We start from the raw sequence: 23,951 nt of genomic DNA, 5'->3' as shown, positions 1-23,951 counted from the left end.
ATATCGAACGAGAAAAGCTGTACAAATAACACCCAGTGAAATAGTGAAATGACTTTAAATGGTCACGTGTCACCAATAATATATCACGATTGAATATTAATATTCATTTCAAGTATTCATAGAAACCCCTGGTAACCACGTGATTCCACAGTCTCCAAATCGATACGTCGTTATTGGAAATCAATGTAAATACACGCATCAGTAGATAGTAATTATGAACTTTGACCTCCAAAGTTACACAGCATGTGTCTAGTTTGAGATTACAAGATCTTTTTATATACTAGTATATCGTTCGTATGCATTGATCAAAAGCCATGCTCAGCTAAAATCTAGGGGTCAACCTTGAACTTGACTTTGTAATGCCGTCAGGTCCTTAACATTTGTTGCTAATAGTGTGTTATGAATTAGCAGCAACAAATGTTATACTCATTATAATCATTATTATGTAAAAATAGTATCAGTCAAGCGAGTCTCGATTGTTTGTGTCACGACTCTAAACGCGTGGATAGGTTGCAGATGTACCAGTCTCACCAGGCGAGTGTTAGTGTCGCCCTCAGGTGGTAGCTGTCTTAGCGGAGAAGGTATTGATTGGTTCCTTGATGCGTGACGTTCATACTTATTGTAAAGACACAACGAATTTAACTGAACACTTATTTGTTTTGTACATCAAGACTCACACATTGAACTTGGCAACATCTGCCACTTGAATGTCTACTCGATTATTAAATTCGGGTTTACTTGAATACAATACTATTTAAATAGATTTCACCATCTGCAGGAAATTTCGATTTTTTTGCTGTAAAATAATAACAAGCAGATAGATCGCTTTCAATGTGTTTAAAACTGTGCAAGCCCCTGGCGGTCATCTAACACATTTCCGGTTTGAAAGTAGATATTAAAAAAAGCTGTCATAAATCCCCGAAGGCGTTTCACTAAAATGAAATCATTGGCGTTTGTGGACTCAAAGTGTAAAGTAAAAACTTATTGCTATCACGCTCCGATGAGTTCTGTACTGATAGCAAAACGGTTCTAATTATTTTTACATGTTAAAGCAAAGAACGCAGGTTCACTGAAACTCTAATGGACAATGATGTTGACCTTAAAAACTACACCCCCAAGTGACGATGTGTTATCAGTTTAATTAACAATATATATATTGTAATCATTTATAAGGCGGGCTAGCCTTGATGTAGATCTGATAAACAAAGTAGAAATACAGAAATATTAGTAAAATTGTGTTAAATGAGGAGTTCAAAAGATCAAAAGGTGATGCTCATTCTACGATTTTCGTGGTTTCTATCGTAACGCTGCGGCACTCTGACGTTTAAAGTTATTATATTTTGAATTTAAAGCGCTGTTCAATTTTGAGTGAATCGGGTCGATATTTTAGAACAGACTACAAAACTTGTGCGTCATTTTAGAGGAGTATGATTCAATATGGATGTTAGGAGTGTAACTTTTTCTGTAGCTGGTTGAGATAAAATTGATCGAATGCTGGAAAGACGATGGGAACTAGTCGCTAGTATATCCGAACCCCAATCAAGCCGAAATGCGACAACGGAACCCATTTCCGCTAAAATTAGAATTGTTTTAATCAACGTCTATTTTTGGCGATTTGAGGGTTATTTTCAACAATTAATACATTTTAACAATGAATGATGAAATTATATACCAATTGCAGACACTTTGACTAAAGAAAAAATGGGCCGTTTAGTGGCACATCCGTACGATTAAGATCACACTCGAATGTCATTGGTATTGCCTCACATTGCGGATGAAGGAGGCAACTATTAAATACAGGCGCGGTTGTATTCATCCCATTCAACGTACACTGTTATGCAATACTCGCTGAATCTGAAGGAGAAGGTCCAAGTTCAGGTCACATTTCACGTAATTGTGTCATTCATTGTCAGCCAGTCAGATGACTCGGCAACAACGTATCATAAATGTGAAGGTCTTAGAAGATGTTTTATTTGTCTGTGAATAAACTGTACATATTTCGTGGTCTTCATTGGGTTGTCAGGGGGTAATATCATTTCCATAGAAACATACGGGTCTATTGAGATGTAATTAATCTTATCTCACAATGACTCGTTAGCTTTGTATTCCTTCTCATTTTCTACTCTGATGAAAATGGGTGGAAATAAACAGCATTGGAAATAAACCTAACATTGAAAGGTCTACAAACATACGTTCATCTGTTATTAATTATATCATGGAGCTTCTTTCTAGCTTGTTAATTACATTGTGAATCTAATCCGTCAGCTGAGATTGGTATGAGACACAATCAAAGTGTTTTTTTCGTTTGGAAATACATTACATTCTCTGTGTTTAATTGCTTTTTCAGATTGAATTCACTGTCATTTTTGTGTGTGATTGTGAAATGTAAAAAGTGGTCAAATATGATACGCTTAAACGGAAACGGGCTTTGAAATGAAACCGACCACACGTGTTTTCATTTATTGTGTATTTTATTGTGTTAATGTTATTACTACCTTGAACATAGATGTCAGGTTGTTTTAACGTGTTCAATGTGTGATGAATTTGCCGCAGATCAGTCCTATTTTTTTTAGTTTGAATGTGTTTTTGCTGAACGTGGTAAACACCAGAGCGTTCGTGCGAACAGTCTTATACGTCAACTAAATGGGCAACTTTTCGTTGGAATTCTCAACACGTGGATCAAATTGTAGTCACGTGACCCATATTGGGATTTCCAAACTACCTATCTCCTTGTTCAAACATGTCGATACTAGTTCGACTAGCAGATCCTTTCATTTTGTATACTTTATGCCCAGTCCACTCATTGAACGTGCCAAGTCTACATATGCCTATAGATCTTAGCGCATGCTCATACGCTCATTGAATGTGTCACAAATACGTATGCCTATAGTTTGCTCAGCGAATATGTTATACATATATATGTATGTAGTTCGTTCATTGGGCATCTCAAATATAAATGCCTATAATTTTCTCAGCGAGTGTGTTAATTCTGTGTATGCCCGTAGTCCGTCCATTGAATGTGGCAAATATACATTTGCCAATAGTTCATTTATCGGATGTGTCAAATCTCCAAAAGTATACGTCGCTGATTGTCAAATCTACATAAAACTATAGTAGAGAAATTGAATGTGTAAAATATGTGTACCCTCATAATTCGCCAATTGAATGGGTTGAATGTACATATGTCTAGTTCATTTAAAGTTTATTCAAAATATTCATAGTCACTCATTGAATGAGTTTAATTTTCATATTTCCAATTTAATCAATGTAAGTGATTATTCAACGTAAGTCTAAGTCACTCATTGGATGTGTCTAATTTAAATATTGAATTTGTCTAATTTCGAAATGTCTTGTTAACTCATTGTAATTGTTTAATCAACGTATGTATAGTTCACCAATTAAATGTATCTAAATTAAATGTATTTAAGTGTATTTCGCCGATTGTCAAATCTATATGAAACTATAGTTGAGTGTATCTAATCACTCATAGAAAGTTGTGTAGTCCACGCAACGAAAATTTCTAAACTACATAATTCTGGTTTATTGATTGACAAAACAACTTCCAAATTACCTATATATGTACCTTGATTGTTACCTAATTAGGCTAGTTTTTATCCGGATAGCATGGTTGCGTAATTTTTATTTACGATTAATGATTGTGTCACTGATATATCAGTATGATTCAAGTAATATCAATTTGATAATCAAAAGAAAGCTAAGAAAGAACTATGAGAATTCTGTACTGAGAGTATTGAAGACATTAAAAATTAATTAGCCTTCCAAACAAAAAGATTGGCACCTAATATTTGTCAGCTATTTGAAATGAAAAATATGAAAACAATATGATCCACAATTACAGAAAATAAATTCGATTGAACATCTCTGGTTTGCAGTCAAATTCAAAGTTTATTCCAGAGCATCTTTAAATTCAATTTTTTTGAGATTTATTTGAAACTTAATATGCACGGCTATTAACCTAAAACCAATCAGGTCTGTGAATTGTCATATGACATCTATGTACGAAGTTTCATTGAAATGTGACGATTAGTACTTGAGATATCAGTGGAATGGCCGATAGTTGAGTAATCATTATGCAAATTAGGTAATTAATATGCATGGTTTCACGTCTGCGCATTGACCCATGGCATCTATCTACCGAGTTTCTTCAAAATCCATTGCGTGGTTCTTTAGATATCAGCGGAACAGTCATGGAACAGCTGTAGTTTAATATGATGGCATACAATGTTGTGACACTTGATGGCGTGTAGTGTATGTGAGTGTAAGTTTGTAAGTTTTAGATTTCTAGATAACAGGATTTTCATTCAGGCGTTTGTCTACTCATAGTAACAATAACATAACAGGTAGTATGTGACATGCACAGACCGTCGCACTATTAATGTTGTGTCTGATTCCTAAACCTCTGGTGAAGCAAGTCAATTGTACTTTTTATACCACTAGACTGCAGCTCGTGAACAACGGGAAGAGGTCAACCACTACGTACTACGCAACATTGCTATGAGCCCCCTTTCCGGTCCTTCGGGGCATATGTGGAAATCCTATCAATAACAAGCACTGGGCCAAGTAGTAGTGAGCAGTAATGTAATCATGTCGGTGCGTTTGATATCGAACAGAGCGTGGTGTCGATTTCAATAGTATAGTCATGTGACACGCATAAGTATTTGAATTTATGTCACAAATATCCCTCAATATAATAATAATATAATGAAAAAAGGTTCCAGTGACGATTACTCTAAGTACCCGGATATATACTCAAACACTCGTATTGTCAACTAATCGTTTAACGAATCGTTTATTGAATCACTTAGCACAAGTAATACCACGTGATACTAATAACATTTATATATTGTACCAGAATGAACAGAAACAAATTAAAATGTTTACCGTCATAAATTCCCTAGAAATAATGCATACTGGTGTTATTGGCACCAGATGACGTTTTTATTATTACTATTTGGGAGAACAGAAATAACAAACATACGCACACATACTCACGGTGACAATGCCTCATATTCCCATGATGCAACATTTTAAAGAAGTTGAGCTGCTGTACAAGTTAAGTTAGTGTATACAGCAAACTGCCAATGGATGACGTGCTTCGGGACGAAGGAATTGTTTTAAAATGTCATCTTTCAAAATTATGTAGAGACGTAGTCAATATGAACAATTATATACATAACATTAAATGCATTATATTTGTCACATGACACGAGTGTGATTTTTAATTAATGAATCTCTCACATCGCATTGTACTGTTCACACCAATAAATAATGAAATAAATAATTTATGTATAACTGTTGAATGTCAGTGCTTTGAAAATGACGGGAAAAAAATCAAATAGATCATGAACCAGAAATGCTAATACAGATTGTTTAAAACTATGTAATATTAAGCTTTCTGAATATGCAGGGTTTCCATATTTATATTAATAGCATACAATACTATTAATTATTTTGTTTCATAATTCAGAAGACAGATTTGTTTTTGAGAGAAATAAAATGATTAGTAATGTTAAATATTTCAGTTTAAATTTGGACAATCATTTTTTCAAATGTTTCCGCCTACGTCCGTCCAAATAACCATCTTCTTTTCCGTCCACGTTTGTCCAAATCTCAGTCTTTGTTCCGGTTCACGACCGTATCAATCTCCATTATCGTCCTCATACTCGTACTACGACAAAAAAAGTTTTCAACTGCGAAAGTGCTCGGCGTCATCACCATAAACTGTAAAAGGTTCAACTGTTTTGAAACATATCACACAGAAGCCTCTCTATTGGTATACTCCCTATAGTATCACGGAAAAACAACATTTCCAGTGTTCTAGAGCTAATACTCCGTAATGATGGTAGCATTAGAAGGCATTTCCCAAATCGTACTGGCTGTCTTGCATATTGATGACGTAGGTAGTCTCCCAGCATGACTTGCGCTTGGTCTTGCAGTGTTTCCACTTGGTGCGCATCACGAAGACCATGAGTTTCTGAATAAAACACAACACATACTTCTCTGTGAATAATTGTATAGGTCGTTTAACGTGGCATTGACCAATACAGAAATGGATTGGCGGGAAATATTGTGAAAGATGTAACGTTTAACAACATCTGGAAATCTGTCGTCAGAAATGTGAAGTATAAGCACATTATATAGTGCACAAACTTTTCAAAATCTCTGGGATAATTAGTATACTGATGGGGTTTTAACCCCTCTCTTTTTTATTGCTTTATACACCGGCCAGGTGATTTCCTGTAACAATACTAAGTGACAAGCTTTAAAGCGGGATGGTCGTCACATGCGCACGCGCGGGAATTGAGTCCCAAGCGACGATAACAACACACTCTAAAAACGCAAAGGGGCATGGATAGACGCTTGTTTGTAAACAATGACACGCTGTGGTCATTTGACGCATGCGTAGGTGGAGACTCACCTGCTTTAACGTTTAAATGTTGTTGAGAGGATGGAGAACTTTCACTCAGCAAAATATTCTAATTTTCTGCATATTTGCTATTGAGTACTAGTATAACATTCATCGACAGCGGTAATCTACACACGAATTGACGTTTTGCAGTGAGCAACTTTGAACAAGATTAGTCATAAAACAAAAATGGCGTACCTGATTTGAATATTGATATGGCTTTTAGACATGCGTACTCTGTGGCATCCAATCCCATTTTCTGCAGTCTGCGCACATTGTCCTGCATGTGACGCACTTCCGTCATAATTTGAGAAAGCTTTTCTTGAGGCGTGTTTTCTGAGCTGAGCTTAGCGAGTGATAATATCGATTTCTCATCCATAGGAACAGACCACTGCGACAAACCCAACATAAATAAGTCCCGCCAACCTTCCTCCAAAAGAATTAACTGAAAACAAACACAGATATCAGAATGAGCTTTATTCCAATTATGGCGGGCGATATTTCGTGAGAACACGTTAAATAATTATACCATCCTTTCAATATATTCTATTTTGAATCGATATGAGCATTATGCGTTTTTAGTAGCGTGTCATTTACAGTCCCATCATAAAAGGTACATGCACGGTTTGCGGTACAAAAATAAACGCAGCGTGTTTCTTCATATGTTTCAAAGCAACCGGTAACGAGGTTGAATATTTCGTTCACGCACGCTATACTTTTGGTGGCGTTGGTGTGAAATCTGCAAGCAATATATCCGCGTTCAGGAGTATAAATAACTAAAAAATAGATTTGAAAAAACATGGTTCAACACCGAGACGGGACCCCTGCAACAAAATTATAATGTGGGGAAAACAGGTGGTAATGGATAGTTTGGGGTGAAACTGTAAATATATTTTAACAATCTAGTATCGTCTTACGCGTGTAACCATGAGTTGGCGTGCGCCCTCAAACGTTTTGAGGCGACTCCCCGAGGAATTTAAATTACTGAAATGTGATATTAAATTTAATTGTTACCTGGTCTCTATACGGTAGTATTTGATATGAAGGCATGTGTTTGACCCATTTCACAGTTATAAATAATAGTCTGGCAGCGATCTCCGGCAAACACTCGGGTGTAATTTTCATGTCAACCGAACTTTCACCAAATTCCATTTTGACTCTGGAATTCAAATCCAATGCAAGGGGATTCAAATTGTACTGTTCAGCTGTCAGAAGGCTGTGATAAAAAGTACCATAGTACGAGGCTGCTGAAGTGACGTAATCCATCGTCGGGGGTACTCGGGAATATTCGGTAGTTCTTAGCTGGAGTGCCGATACACTGAAACTGGTGTCCCCTTCATTAATCTTCGCCTTTGTCTTCCGTGGACCTCGTTCGTGTTGGACAGCTGCAAGAAATATGAGATAAAAATATCTTTCAGATAAATCGTGATTGACTCAATTTTGTGAGATTTCATAAAAAGCGACAAATGCGCCACTTTTGGATTAGATGTTTGATAAACGTGATGTACTGGCTACCAGCTGCTATGATTACAACCAATATCTATTATGCGATATCTCTTAGTAGTAACATCATATAACGCAGCACTTTACTGCAGCACTAACGGTGTTTATAAAACATTCAAAGTCAATCATTGATGTGGGGAAACTTTTAACATATTTTGCTCATTTTATCCCAAAAGATATGTCCATGGATGAAATAGCACACCGTATTATATTATATTATATTATATTATATTATATTATATTATATTATATTATATTATATTATATTATATTATATTATATTATATTATATTATATTATATTATATTATATTATATTATATTATATTATATTATATTATATTATATTATATTATATTATATTATATTATATTATATTATATTATATTATATTATATTATATTATATTATATTATATTATATTATATTATATTATATTATATTATATTATATTATATTATATTATATTATATTATATTGCGTTTATACTAGCAGTCCCACGGGACGTACAATAAATGGTGTATTTAGTGTTACATATCGATGTGTTCGCCCTAGGCAGTCTACACCAAAGTTAAATGTTTAAGAGATCTCGTTTTCCGTAACAGACGACCAAATTAACACTGTATAGACGTGTACACGCCTGGTGACAACTTTTCATTAGGTTTTCAAATTTTCTCGTTTGCAATCAGAGGGTGTTCAGTGAATAGGAATATACATTAACTACGCGCTGCCGTATGTCCATTACTTGCCCTAATGACACCACCCATTGTTAATAATTGATGTTACCATATTGCACCCATTTGTCACAAAAACTGAAGTCTACTCCGACCCCTAGTAACCATATGATTAGAAGCATCGGAGAATCTACGGTCTATTTCCAATCACACCATTTAACCAGAAATGATGGAGTAGTCCAGTCGCACCTCACAATGACTTGCCACTTGACTGGAGGGACAGCTCATGAATATTCATAAAAAGAGTGTTAGGGTTATTCATTAGAATCGCACTGATTTTATATGCAGTAAATGGTGTTTCTAGGCCAGCATCATGGGTTTTCCACACCAAGTCATGAAATTAAGATTTCAGTAGAACATTCAAAATGTAATACGGGAAAATAATTCAGAAAATTAATTCTAATTCAGAAAAAGATTAAAACATAATTTATAAGGCTGTTTTTTCTGATAATGCATTAACGAAAATATGGAACTTATTTAGGAAAAAAATAAAATAAAGAGTAAATCAGAGTAGGTCTACTAAACAGATTGTTGATATACTTCAAATAGCAAAACGGATGTTTGATTTGAAGTGGCGTCGCTGAGTTGTCTTTCTTCAATATGCCGTTATGAGTTGAGAGAACAAGCTAATTAAATACAAATGATAATGATGACAAGACACTCCATTTCTTAGCAAATCAGTTGCAAAAATAACGTATGGTAAATTAATAGTGGGTGCCGTATTAATGTACATACATAACGTATGGTTCCTATGTCCTTATAGTGCCAATTATTGACGACTCATTCTTATGACTTTGTGTGTGGATCCTTCGTATACCGGAGAAGCTTTTGTCCGCGTTCGATACTTTACTTCGTAAAGTGTACACACAGCGTACGGTTATTCCGTATGTTTGGCACTAACGTTCTCCTCTCATATCCGATAACTAAGTAGTTATTAAAAGCAGGAAGTTAGTACCGTTTGGTTGGTAACTATAAAATCCTTTTTTTTTTGCTACAACAGTATGGAAGATGGAATCTCGTTTGATTCCGTATGAATGGTACATTTCATTGACAATGCCGTATTTTAATTCAAATATTGAAAACTGTATATCGCCATGATGTAAAAAAAATAATCAAACCAAGCTTGAAGATTTTAAGAACTAAGTGTAAACTATCAACATAACAACGTCACTTTTCGGCGTGGCACCATGGCAACACAAATTGTATTGTAAGGACTTCTCGTATAAGCCGTCTGTGTGGGCCCTTTGCTCGCTTTCATATAGTCACTAACCGAATGTCATACTCAATTGTCATATTTTCCAATCTATAAGAAAATAACAGTTGGTACGAAATCTGTTTAAGCGCACTAAGAAGAATAAAAACTAATACATGACAATCGTCAGTTAGGTTGATATGCAAATGATCAACGGAATCGCACCTGCGATTGTTAAATCGTTTCTCGGGCACGGAAATAAAAACAATTAAACATCGAAATATTTCAAAATATTGTGATGCAAATGCAACCATATAGTATACTACCATTAGAAAATACTCATTATCTAAACGTGATCTAAAAATGTCGTGAAAGCATACATAAAATATGATACGTGCTTATTATTGAATGCAAAGTTACTATTTTATCAGGTTACCTTATCAACCCAAATGCATGCAGTGCAGTGACGTAATTCTGACGTATCAACTGTTTGAACCATATTTACAAAATAATTCATTTTATTTATTTAGCCTGCATAAATTTACATATTTTTTGTGAAACACAGGAATCAATGTAGATGTATTCGCTCCAAGATTATTTAAGGATTTAGAGTAAAATATTGACAATATTCACGCCAGTCTCGTTTCAGCGGTATTAACGCATTCTTGCACAGATGGTTCAGCACGATTCTTGATTGCATGCCTTTTTACGGTAAACTAGACTATAGATTTAGACCCGCAGTGTTCAGCTAAATATTTACTGTTCATAAGCAAGAAAATAAACATAAATGCTGTCGGACGAGATTGATGGTTTAAATGCAACCTGCAATGCACATCTATGTAGGGATATCGACACAGACACGTGCGGTCAATTTCGGATTATTCCTCACATCTATTGTTCAGTAATGATCACAACGCCTGGAAAATGTAAACACTATTTTTTTTACGTTTGAATGAAAGTAAATCACAATAGTTCACAAAAATTGAAAATCACAGAACGGGAAATGAACACGTGCGGTCGATTTCATCTCAATGTCTGTTTCTATTTAAGCGGATCATATTTGACCACTTTTTACATTCCTTAATCCATCAGAATAAAAAATCAGACAATTTGTCGATTAATTCGATCTGAAAATGCAATTAAACACACAGAATGTAGTGTATTTCCAAACGAAAAAACACTTTGATTGTGTCTGATACCAATCTAAGCTGACGGATTAGATTCACAATGTAATTAACAAGCTAGAAAGAAGCTCCATGATATAATTAATAACAGATGAACGTATGTTTGTAGATCTGTGTAATTTTTAGTTTATTTCCGATGCTGTTTATTTCCATCCATTTTCGTCAGAGTAGAAAACGAGAAGGAATACAAAGCTAACGAGTCATTGTAAAATAAGATTAATTACATCTCAATAGGCCCGTATGTTACTGCCTTATTTACAACTAAGGACAACAACGTTATGACGGACAAGTATGTGGATTTCACCAAATTCAATCTATTATAAGATTAATTAAAATCTCAGCTGAAAATAAATGGAATTATTTGTTGTATTTTGACACATTTCGCCATCACCTGATGCAACAGCGCTTATTTGTTTATTTCATCAAAGCGAGGTCCACTCTTGCATACGTGACTCCGCAAATATTAGATTAGGTTGTCCAATTGTTTGAGAAGGTTCCGGATAATGCATATCCCGCTCAAACAAATCCACTTCTGAAGTTCTAGTGGTAACACATCACCGGGCGTCAGCGCTTGTCAATAGTGTGTACGTTCTAAAAACGTGTTATCACGCCAGCACGGTAACATGAATAGGCTAAACATAAAGTCGATATTTTAACAGGTACAGTAGCTTGCCGTGTAAAGGGAAGTTGAATAGTGCGATCATCCAGTAAATCATGTTGTATTTTTATTACTGGTCAAGTAGAGCCCCGCCTTTGTCCACCAAGGACACGGTACTTATTGAATGGAATAACACTGCACGCATGAGTTGACCACACCACGTGTGTTTACAATGTGGAAGTTTTTTTGTATAAGATTAAGAACCGTTATAGGGCATCGTTGAAATAAATAAAGTGTGACTTGTTGTGGTGTGTCACAGCTAACCGTGTGTCTATGTAATATAACTGTCACCTAATGAATACGACCAGGAAGGGGACAAACGTTGATATTTCCATGGTTTGATTGCACAGCATAACATTTTGGACATCTAAAGTTTTAAAAACTATCTTGCGCTGACCCAGCTAAAATAGCGGTAATTCGGACCTGGAAGCCCGATGAAAATCTTTTCTGTGGGCCCGAGGCTAGTTCTCTGAATTCTACCTATCCATGTAACGATGACTGAGTAATTTAACTTAGGCTATGAGTATGGTACCCATGCTAACTGATAGTATACGTCTCAATGTGGTACGACTTAATGTGTAGGAGAATGACACATTTAGTCCAGGGCGTTTCTTATCCAAGTGCCCAATCTCCGGGGCTCCGCGTCTCAACCACAGCGGTGTATGACGATCGGCCATAGGTCGTGCATTGTTTGTGACGCGGACCAACAGACTGCGGTTGGAAAAAGACGGGGGAAATACGACGAGGTTTGCCAGGTTATATATACCTGGGTGCTCAGTTAAGCAACACGGGGAAATATAAAAGAACGAGCCATTTAAATCACGAATTAAGAGGGCATTGTGCGGCACATCAACTGTGTACCCCAGGTAAAACGGGGGATTCTAATCGAAACTATATTCTAAAAGTAATGATATTCTTACTTGCATGGATTAGTACACCCGTGATTCTAAACAGAGCGGATATTTCATAAATATATTTGCGGTTTAATAGTCCAAAAACTGAACAATACTGGCGTATTTTAACAATAACAATTTGATATACGAGACCGAGGCTGTGCTTGTGGAGTTGTAACTTTTTTTAACACGAAGATTGTAATTAAAACTTTGATAATTATTATAATTTTGTTAATTATTGTGGCATCGATGTCTCATTCATAATAAGTATATCGGTTATTTTGACAACCGCTTCACATTGGCAATGTTATCAGCTGAACGGTAGCGGCGTATATGGACCATATTACGTTGCACAGATCATAAAAAACGCGGTATTTGGTTGGTGGGGCGAGATTTTATGTAAGTAAGAATAACAAGCAGCAAGGATGGGAAGTCCAGATCTGGGCTTGCTCGGGTTATCGATAAAGTAAATCAATATATACCAATATAAAATATATCCGTTCTTGTTTTTTTTACTCATATAATACACTGTAATAGTGAATCAGTAACATTCTGACAGCATCGTCGTCAACCTCGACAGAGGCGGCACATCTGGTTGCAAAATCCCATTGTTAGTGTGACGTGGATCCGTTGAAAAGCTAACGGTTGTGAGTGGAGTAAATCGAAGCGTTTTGACCTTGCTATAACATGGACACTCGTTACACCTATTGAAATCTGTATGATGGGTCATAATGCCGCATTATTAGAAAATGCTGGCATGTTGGAATAATACAAAAACTCCACAAAAGACAACACATGCTGTGCACAGATAATGTATAATGGAAATCACCATGACAAGGCCTGGATTGACGCGATGTTGCATCAACCAACAACCAAGTATTATCAGCGGTTAATCGTTTACTGATTTGCAACTTATATATCCTGCTTGACAAATGTGACAAGTGCATTAAACCACATTTTCTTACATGTGTTTATCAAAATGTGAAAAGCATCGATATTTGAAACATAAAACAATGAGTCATGTATCAACAATATAAAAAAAATGCTTTCATTTGTTTGGTTATTAAAATCAAATAGTAAACAGATATTAGAATATTGAATGTATGTAAACACAATAGTATTAATGCTGCATTCTCGGCGAGGTACAATCCCCTAACCACTATTCACACCATCAAATATTGAGATTGTGGATGGGTAATGAGAAATTAAGGTATGTGTGTCTAAGGGATAAAAATAGTACTTTCAAAATGAAATGAACGAGAAAGTAAAGGATATTTAATTTTTAATATATTATATTTTTATTATCTAAAACAGCTTCATTTGAACGCTTTTTGTTTTTACCTTACTCTGGGAATGGTGTTTTACATTCGTACAAAGTTAAAACATAACTAAGTTTAAACTTTCAACTTTTTCATTTATTTATTCAAATCAACAGACAACTCACGTAAATGAGAATGTTGAAGTTCTTGTGGGCTGACATGCTTTGGGGGAAAGGGTGCAATCAATCAGTTAATTTCTCATTAATTTCTCGATGATGATACCCGCATTCAAAACGTGAACTGAGCGTAGAAACAATACACAGGGCAGGGAATTTTACCGTCCCCGTGCGACTTATTCATAAACTGCTGGATACCCCCTTCAAATAAACTAATTCGGCGTGTTTTGAAGTGTGGTCCGTACCTCAGTAGTAAGCAGTCGGTAGAAGAGATCGAACACACAGACACTCTGATGAAAGGCGAAAGCTCTAACCACAGTACTATCGCGGGTATGCAACACGTCCGGGGAATATATTGACCGCCGTACCAGGTACCCGAGTAATGATGACAGTAGCGCTAAAATCCACCTGTACGAAAGTGACTTCCGACTTTGATACAGCTCTGGACCAGAACATAAAAGGATAATTGCATATACAAGGCGTAATATTCTGAAATTTGATTTAAAAAGTACATTCTGTATGATAGTCGGTGGGCGTTTAACGCAGCGCAATGTAATTCATGAAAGCAAAGCAAAACAAAACAAAGACTGACGAAATTGTCGTCTGCAGTCCAACTTTAACAAAAACCTGTATTTTGATAGTTTGCAAAGTTTAAAGTAGACTTTTGGTGGAAGAGTTTTGCAACAACTTTAAGAAATTAACTCCAAAATTGCTTTGACAGGTAAGACGCCTGTGTCATGATGACCAGAGCTGTGAAAATGAAAGTACTGTTGAATACTATATTTTCGCTTGGAATTAATTTTCGCCATTTTCGCTGAAGGAATGATTCAGTAAAAATAAAATCCAGCGAATATACATTTTTTTTCTACATTTTACATTCAGCTTGTCAAAAATCAGTGAAAATAAATTCTATACAAAACACCAAAAAAGTCCTTTCAGCGAAAATTAAATCCAGCTAAATAAAGTATTTTACAGTAAATACTGTATTAATATTAACCTTGGATTACCGGGTTCAATGTAGACTGGCAAGCTAAAGACAGTATACTATCGGTGTCAAGTTTCGATTTTTTGCAAAGTTTATGGCGTTTCTTTGAAAATATTAATCTAAATTCGCCGGAGATCCGATCATTTTCTAAAGTCGTGTCAATTGTTAACCAGAAGTTTTTTTTTTTATAAAAATAAATCAAACTTACCGTCTTTATTCATCTGGGCGTCGAAGCATTTTTTGAGTCTGCATGCTCTGCATTGGTTGCGATGTGTCTTGTCGATGGGACAGTTACCGCCGTCTTTACCTTGTTGTTTGCACGTATATACTCTGTTACGGTGTATGCTTCGTTTAAAGAATCCGCTGCATCCATCACACGCATACACACCGTAGTGTTTACCAGAACTCCGATCACCGCATACTTTGCACGGGATGTCCAAGAGACGTTCACCTGAAATGTTAAAGATATGTTTATAAATATTATCAAGTTATAGTTATTCTATAGGCAGAGATTCTTGTTTTCCCAGCCAATATATTTGCAATCAAATACCGGATAGCAGACTGTGTACTTTGCCGGTTTTAAATAAACGTAGTTTCCGCGCGACTGGTATGTGTATGGTTAAAATAAGAACATACGTGGCACTCTTACAAAAAACGAATTTTATTTTATCTAAATCTGAATTGCGGTACACAAAACATATAAGATTTAACTGAATCACTTAAATAAGAAATACTACAAAGAAAATCGAATCCAGTTCTATTGGCATTATGATTTCAAGTCGAATTCACATACAAGCAATTTAAGTGCAATGTACACGTACTGTCACAGTCCACCTGCATCGTACGTAAAGCTGTCGCACGCCCCTTTCAATAGACTGTAATTTTATACGACCACTTTTCCTATTAAATTTATCGATAATTGAAATTAACAAGTGTGTACTTGCGTTGATTTCAATTTGCCAGACGACGTATCATATTTAAGTGTGGATTTTAGGGGTGTCCTGTTTCACTGTATTACTTTTAGAACGTCGCGAAGTCAAACAAACATGTTACGTAGGTTAGTACGTGTACGACGGCATTAGACAATTTGATACACTGACATGCAGGTGATATCCACAACACGCATTGTTCAAAGCGCGTACTATTTCAATTAAGAGCATTTCTCAGAAATTGAAACTGTTATTTTGTGACGGATTACTTCACTTTGCAAACTGCTTGCATATTGTCTGTATCACCGCCACACGAGACGTTTGCTGAACACGATCACGGTGTTTATTTTGCATCGATCGCGGAAGGTGGCTGTTTTTAGAGAATTTCTCTGTTAATTCCGGTAATAATACACCTATAAATAATGGCACGTTTTTCAAACTGTTTTGAACACTTGTCACACAATTCTATAGAATCAATTTCTAAGTATAAGTCGTTTTCCAACTTCAAACTTGAATGTATTGAAATTATTTAACATATGGCCATATAGCAAAATTATCATGTTGATAATAACCGAAGTTTAACCATTTAATTAAGACTAAAGTAATTTCCACGATTGATTGGCACACGACATATTGTTTTAGACGAGAAAATGGCCGAACCAAAATGTTTTCAACCCACATTGCGTTCACACGCTAAACCTATCTGAGTAAATTCAGTCTTTCTATACAGAAGTCACAATGCGATTTTGGACTAACGTTTGAAGTATGATATATGTGATTTTACAATATCAGTGTCGACGGTTTATGGTCTTAGTTTGTAGATTTACTGTTATATTAAACATTAAAACAGTAGTGTTATTTGGTAAGACGTGAAGAATTCATTGTCGCACAGTTTACGATTTCAATGTTCTTAAACGTTTCTATGTACATTGCAGTATTTTGGACTTTATTAAATAAATTATTTAGTTTGGCAATTTAACAGAGTGACTAACACAACATAAAATAGTCATGAGTGACTTCCTGCGTATATCAGTTTTCTAGTTAGTAGGCTTACAAATAATTAATACCCCAAAATATATAAAACACAGGTGTCGCCCTGCAACTAATTATTATAACACGTTTAACAGCAACAGAATAAAGTAATAAAATAGCTTAGTTTAGAGTAGAAGTTTTGGTGAGAACTATCCCATCGGGTGTCTTTCATTGCCTGGATTTTCGTGAAAGGCGCACTTTCAACGAGTTAATTATCTATAAGCAAAACCCGACGAGGCAAACGATTGGAGAGTGGATTCGAATAAAGCCAAGTACCAGTTTTACAGATTTCTCTAATGAGATTTAATAAATAATAACCTCAAAATAAGGTCATCTACCGAATCTAGATTTGTAATTGGAACGTTATGAGGACACGTTCTTTATTTACGTAGTATATAAACGGGATAGGTTCATGGAATTTACACTTTCCCTGTCACCTTACACAAAGCAGCCACGTTTAAAGCCGGTGGTCGTTGTTGTCCTGCAGCGTGTTCGAATTTCACGTTAACCAACAATGTATTTTACACGCGTTGTCTACGTCGCTATGACTCCCATATCGGACAGAACTCGGCGTGACGACCATCACCCTTTACTATCTGGTTCATTCAAACACATTGTCGCCAAACTGTATTTTAAGGGTGGACGCGTTTAAATGTTAAAATTGAAATTGTAAAAGTTCTACAAATTCGTGATAAGTCACTAATTGAAAGACTCAATTAAATGAACAGTAACCTTCGCTGCGGTTATGATTGATTGAAATAACGGAAATACGCATACGATTGAGGATCATAATTTAAAAACTCGGACACGGACACCCACTGGAAAATGTGTGTCTGATAAGACAGCCAATCGCAAAGAATAACTTGTCAAATTTTCAAGAAATATTTGAGAAGAAAATCCATAAATTTGAAATTGAATTGATAAAATAATTGAAAATGGTTTCTACATTCAACTCCCAGCATTCAGTGCGTCAGATACTTATGTAAATACCAAAATGAAAACTCCTAATTCTAGGCTGGCAGCTCTCTTCTGTATGTGTGAAACCCCCTAGGCTGTGAATGAGCCAGAATACTTTGGAAACTGAAAAATAACAGTCGTCGTGAAACTATTATATGTTTTAATAAAGATAGTAAATGTTGTAGCTGTGAGCTGTCTACCACGTTGAAAAATTCCTTCCCATCACCGTCTCAATTCAAGTCACGACAATACCCTTTAGATATGCGTACACACGCACTGATACCTAAATATACCAAATGGCAGCATGGTCAGCTGTTTATTACACGAATTATAATTCGAAAATCAAAAACCATGCAACCTCCTCGAATATTTTCACTGTACACAATGCTTTCCATTAAACTATTTGATGCGAATTCATTGCGAGCGACAGTGTCAATTTTGTTCAACTATGTTTACTTTTCAATTTGACAGAGATGTCACCGCGCATACAATTGAATATTTTCAAAGTCATTTGCTGTATCTCTCTAATGGTTCGTGTCTGAGAGGCAACATCACTTATACCAACATCCATTCGCGTTAACAACAAGGTTGTTTGTTGGTTAAACACTCTTGTTATTTACTATAATAATTGTCGTTTCAATGTAAAACCAGCAACCAATACGCCGTGACGTTGAGTTCACCTATACTTAGAGCTATTTGTTTCGAATATGCATCCTATGTGCGAGATGGTGTTGAATGAAATATTGAGGAAATAAATATTTTTAGAATTTGTCTTATTTGAGTTATTTCAACGCGTTCCAATTCATCTTTTAAGAGATGCTATTCATTTTGGTGTCTTGTTGTGATTCATAAAATGATTAATTAACGCCGCGCTCTGTAAATTAGGGTAATTACTTATAAGTTTTGTCAGCGCCATCTGTGTCGCGTCACATTGCTATAAAATCAAGATAAAACTAGAAATCATCATCACGGATGCTAGCATCCGCCTAGGTGATGCTTCCAATGGTTTCCCTGACAACTAAAAAACTGACCCCTTCATCAGTATTTCAGACATACCTTAGATTTTGTCTGATTTTTTTGACATCGTCACACAGTTAATATTGTTGTTTTTTCATCTGTTTGACGACTAGGTCGGCCAGGTCGGATACCAAGCTATGAAAATCGGTTGAAAATGTGACAAGAATGACTTGTTGCGAGGACGGGAATCGATTATGTTAAGCTAAAACTGACACCAGCTGTAACCCTCACGCACGCTTTGCTGCCTCTACACGGCATACTCGTGTGACCGGCCCCAAATCAATTTCACATACACCACACATAACAAAAATATGTTTGTTTTTTTGTGTCATGCCAAAATGTAACAACACGGTACTGTGCGACGTGTGTGTGATGTCACGTGTAAATGGATGCCTTCTTGATTTTTTCAGGGACCCCCGGGATGATGTAATGACCAGAAGCAGCGACAGAAGTGAATGGTCATCACTCCCAATGATTTAATTTAGTATATCACCATGGAAAACATAAATACAGTCCATTTTTTCCTCAAGGATTTGATAAAATGATCTTATAATATAACCAAGTGAAATTATTGCGGGAACAAAGGTCAAACCAATGGGTCATATATCCATGGCAACATTATCGTGATATTGCATTGATTTCAACAAAGAAATCACTAATTCTCTATTCATAAATGAAATTAAAAACAACATGGATGTTACAACAATGCCATATTATTATTGTTATTATTATATGAGAATGGAAGTAGCCACAAATTAGTGAGGGCAAGCTGTTGGGGGTTAAATCAGTGGTTTAATACTACTATTCGTTATGATATGCACTGTTTGTATATAAACTTATTGTCTCATCGAAATAATACCAGGATTCAAAAATGTAAAGAATTTTTTAGCTGTATATGATCAATATATTTTCTGTATAGATAAGCTCTGGAATACGCCATCATTGATCCACCGTTTCTGTCTGCCTGTCGTTCATCTCCCAAGATGGCCGTCCATTCCATCTCCATCCGATCAGATAGTTTGTGGTATACTATGATAACGTAAGTACCCCTCATTATGACGTCACGCGATTCGTGGTGTCTGATAAACAGATATTTCGTTCGCGTAAACACGAAAAAATCGCCCTTCTGAAATTTCGTTGATTTTCCGGCGAACGTAATTGACGCAATTGCAGTGATAATCATGTATTAGTTTGATTATCAGAATTGAATAAACCAATTACAAAGTCGCACGTGAATTTCCATGACGGGAAAATATGTAGCCACTTGACACAACTGACACATGCTGTCTCTGAAATGGCCGGTGCGTGGTATAATGTGTAAAATTTATCAATAATATTTTCTGATAAACTTATTACTATTCATGTGACCCAATATCATGAAGTGAAACGTACCTTAACTACAGGTAAATCCTAATAACTGAGGTCAGAGGTCACGTAGTCAAACTACGGGTAAATAATAACCATATAACTGCATAGTTGATGACACCCTACATTCAATGACTTATTTCACTGTGCTGTGTTTTATGATTAATAACAGATTAAATGCGAGAATAGAAGTAACATCATTCAACGGTATGTGATGAAACACGTGGCCCAATAATCGTCTTTGTGACTTTACTAAGCCATTTCCAATAACCAAATATATCACACCACACAAATAATGATACATATGCATGCATTTTTAAACATTAGTTAAATTCTCTTTGGGGGAATAATAGACTCACTATAGCAGATAATGTTACATATAAACGACAGATTTATTTTTCAAATGTTTGTAGATTTGATTAGTCTTACCACGCTGGCTGTTATTACTGGCGTGATGATATGAGTTTTAACACGATAGCACTGTATAAAGGATATCAGCCTGGTGTTGTGTGTTGTTTGGCTTTGGTATTAATAATATCTGTCATCGTACTCGATTTGTCTGAGTTCTATCTGCACCACATTTACAATTGATCATCACATGAATGTGACTGACCACTTAAATACAGTGAGAAGCACGTGCTTAGTAAATCCCAGAAGTGTGAATTCACTTGCGAACACGAGACACCGAAAGTTGGCATCCCCTTGTACAGACACTATTGGGGCCCCCAGTATTTAGAAGAGCGAAACGATCCTATCCTCCACACCCAGTATTTAGGCGGATATCACTTGACACCGACTTGCTACCAACGATGTTAGATTTCAGTTTGCCGGATTAAAAAGCCGCATTATTGTTTTTGTTTTAATTCTGTTGATTTTCATTTTTTAATTAAGAGATTTGGATGAATTTAGAGCACAGCTGTAGTTAGAATTTAGTAAGAATTCATGTGATTGCTATAGATGGTGTTATTATCCTAGCAATAGTTATCCGTATTTTTGTAAAGGTGATATTTACGGGACATCGGTCCGTGTATTCGAAGGGAGCGTGTCCCTAACTGGCTCACACGGATTGCGTGACTCTCGGCTTATTCTGAATAGCTGGTCAGTAAACGACAATATGAATAATATTCACATATTATGTACCCGTATTTAATATTTCACCCAAAATAACCGACGATTGCTGTATTAATGAACTACTAGAATGGATACCGATATTGACTACAGAATGATTCGTTCGCCGCCATCAATTGAATCAAACAAAACTTATTTTGAGGCCTTATCCAAAGTATGCTGGCATCGTACGTTGTCACGGCAGTGCTTGTTTTAAAACGAGAACACAGTTTACTATTTTAAACAAAACTAACCCTCGTTGCTATGAATGTTTTTATCATGTCCCCGTGGCAACTCAACACCCTGATTAGTAACTACATTTTTTTAATTGTTCATGTACTGGCTCTGCGTGTTGTTCCGCCCACCGAACTCTTTGTAAATTTTAGCAAACTGACAACACTATTCGGCAGCATATGTTATGTGTGTGTATGGAATAACGTTAGAGCTTGGCTACACAGTGTGCAGTCAATAGACTACGGTAAGTCACACACTTGTAACAGTTCATATGCTCAGTATTCTATAGTCCAATTGTATTCAAGATTTTTATCTTCTTTAGAAAAAAAAATCATTATCTGAGATTGCCCGTGGATTAATTTTGATATACTTCAACGAGCAGTGGAATGCTTCAATATTTCAAAAATATATTTCTTAAATAAAAAAAAACTATTTTTCAAACAGTTAGTGGGTTAGTCTTCTCAAGCTGTGCAGTACTTTATTAAAGCTTCGTAACTGAAAAAAACACGTCTTCCATACATCGGGATGCAGCGGCACATCGACATTCGCCATAACGTGCACAATTAAAGACGAAATGATTTGGCAACATTGGAAAAGAACGACGCAGTGTCATTTGGTAAAACAGAGGTATCAACCAACATCAAGGAAGTATGTCCTTGCACGTAAAATTGTTAAGATAATCTGTCATCAGTCTATGCTAATTGGCGTCATTTTGTCACACAGTATCCACAGAAAGTCAAACTTCGCAGGCTGATACAGCCGCGATAATAAAAGATGCCGAAAATGATAGTATTCTGTGATGATGTGTCTGGCAATATGGAAACACAGGCAGATTTAAAAGACGAGGGAACAAAGCCGAGTCGCTGACACGCGTACATGACAGAATACGGGATGCTGTGTAAAGATGGACGTCACGCGATAATCAGACGTATGGATAACAATATTGAATAAGTAATTCAGTCAAATAAAACAAGCTAAACAAGATTGCAATTCTGTCAGTTATCGAAATTTTTTCAAACTAATTAGAAGGGAAGGCAATACACGGAACTCGTGTGTAGCGTGTCTGGCACGTCGGCTCCAATTCATCCAACTCTAAAAAGCCTTTGAAAAATGTTTGTTCAATCCTTTTTTTGTTGGGATAAAGCCAACAAATGAAAATACGGAGTTTTTATAGGTCTATCTGGATGGTTTCAATCTGCCCGATTCCAATGCACGATACGTGCTAGTAAAGAAATTATCTATTTTTTAACACACGAATTGCTTAATAAACATTTTAGAATAATCAAAAAAGGTTTTTAGTATAAAATGTTCAAATATGTTGTTCAAAAACAACTTTAGTTTGAGGTTTGAGATATAACACAATTATTTTTAAAAGATATGTGTATACATGTCCTTGTTTACTGGCAACCCCAATAAAGAGGTTCGATCACAGGTACTATCCATTACTGAACACGACATTGAACAGTACAACGTCTGGAAAGTTAATCATGTTTCAATTACACATATCCGTCTAGGTATTGTACGATTGCCAGCGAATGTGCGATTTAAATTTATTCCAAGATTTTGTGACTAATTTTCCATAACACTGTTTTCAAAACTTGATCCGGACAACGTTTAAGCATTGGTGGTAGCTGCGCCTGTAATAGGCAGTGCAATGACACTCTCAATAGTACTTTTTAAGAAAACCTTAAACATTACTTGAAATTGCATTTTTCAACTAAGTTAGAAATAACATCTCAGCAAAATAATATATCACATATAAAACTTACTTTTATAGTCGTTGTTCGGACTTGGTGTACGTTCAGTTTCAGTCATGACGGGTGATGGTGATGCAGACCTCGTAATCTTGTTAGTGTCATCTACACTATCTCGTCCGCTCATCGTCATCATTATGTGGCAGTTCTCAAGGACGGAAGTTTTCAATGGTCGATGTCAACAATTTCATCCACTATTTAATGTTGTTTTGGTGTCTGAGCGTTATGTCAGTAGTTTGCATGTGCCAGAACTGATTTAGTTGCGTGATGTACGCATGATGTGCTCGCAGTTAGCGTGTGCCAGTCTCTCGTCCTGTGTACTCATTTGATATGGACCTTGGGAATGCGGCAGGTGCATGGAAGTTAAAAGGCTACCACTGGACCCCCTAAGTCAGTGAATCAGATTATACCCAGCCACTCAGTCATGCCGTGTCATTCCCATCACCATATTGATTTTTAATAATTATCATAACATTAATCACATACGCCCCGTTTCATATATAAAAAGCAAAATGTTTTAAAAAAATGTTACGTTCGACAGAGTTG

General features: G+C 36.0%; 1 protein-coding gene across 1 annotated transcript; it reads right to left on the bottom strand.

Annotated features, from left to right (window-relative positions):
• Positions 1-4,783: 4,783 nt before the first annotated feature.
• On the bottom strand, positions 4,784-23,719 carry LOC100367831 (nuclear receptor subfamily 2 group E member 1-like). The gene is made up of 5 exons (XM_078010430.2): positions 23,421-23,719; positions 15,219-15,461; positions 7,442-7,812; positions 6,626-6,872; positions 4,784-5,995 (listed from the first exon to the last, which is right to left on the bottom strand). The coding sequence occupies exons 1-5, from the start codon at positions 23,539-23,541 to the stop codon at positions 5,754-5,756; spliced, it is 1,224 nt and encodes a 407-aa protein (XP_077866556.1). The 5' UTR covers positions 23,542-23,719; the 3' UTR covers positions 4,784-5,753.
• Between the last annotated feature and the right edge of the window lie 232 nt (positions 23,720-23,951).

This window comes from Saccoglossus kowalevskii, chromosome 11 (assembly GCF_978046115.1).
Source record: "Saccoglossus kowalevskii chromosome 11, keSacKowa6.1, whole genome shotgun sequence".
NCBI classification, from domain to species: domain Eukaryota; kingdom Metazoa; phylum Hemichordata; class Enteropneusta; family Harrimaniidae; genus Saccoglossus; species Saccoglossus kowalevskii.
The sequence above is the reverse complement of the archived record's forward strand: the minus strand, read 5'-3'. Positions and strand labels throughout refer to the sequence as shown.

What these genes read in the sequence shown, in the direction of transcription:
- LOC100367831 (XM_078010430.2), bottom strand. Translation starts at nt 23,541, where the DNA reads ATGATGACGATGAGCGGACGAGATAGTGTAGATGACACTAACAAGATT. An exon ending in TCCGAACAACGACTATAAAA is followed by an intron (nt 15,462 to 23,420) that starts GTAAGTTTTATA and finishes TTAACATTTCAG; the next exon opens with GTGAACGTCTCTTGGACATC. An exon ending in TACTACCGTATAGAGACCAG is followed by an intron (nt 6,873 to 7,441) that starts GTAACAATTAAA and finishes GTTTGTTTTCAG; the next exon opens with TTAATTCTTTTGGAGGAAGG.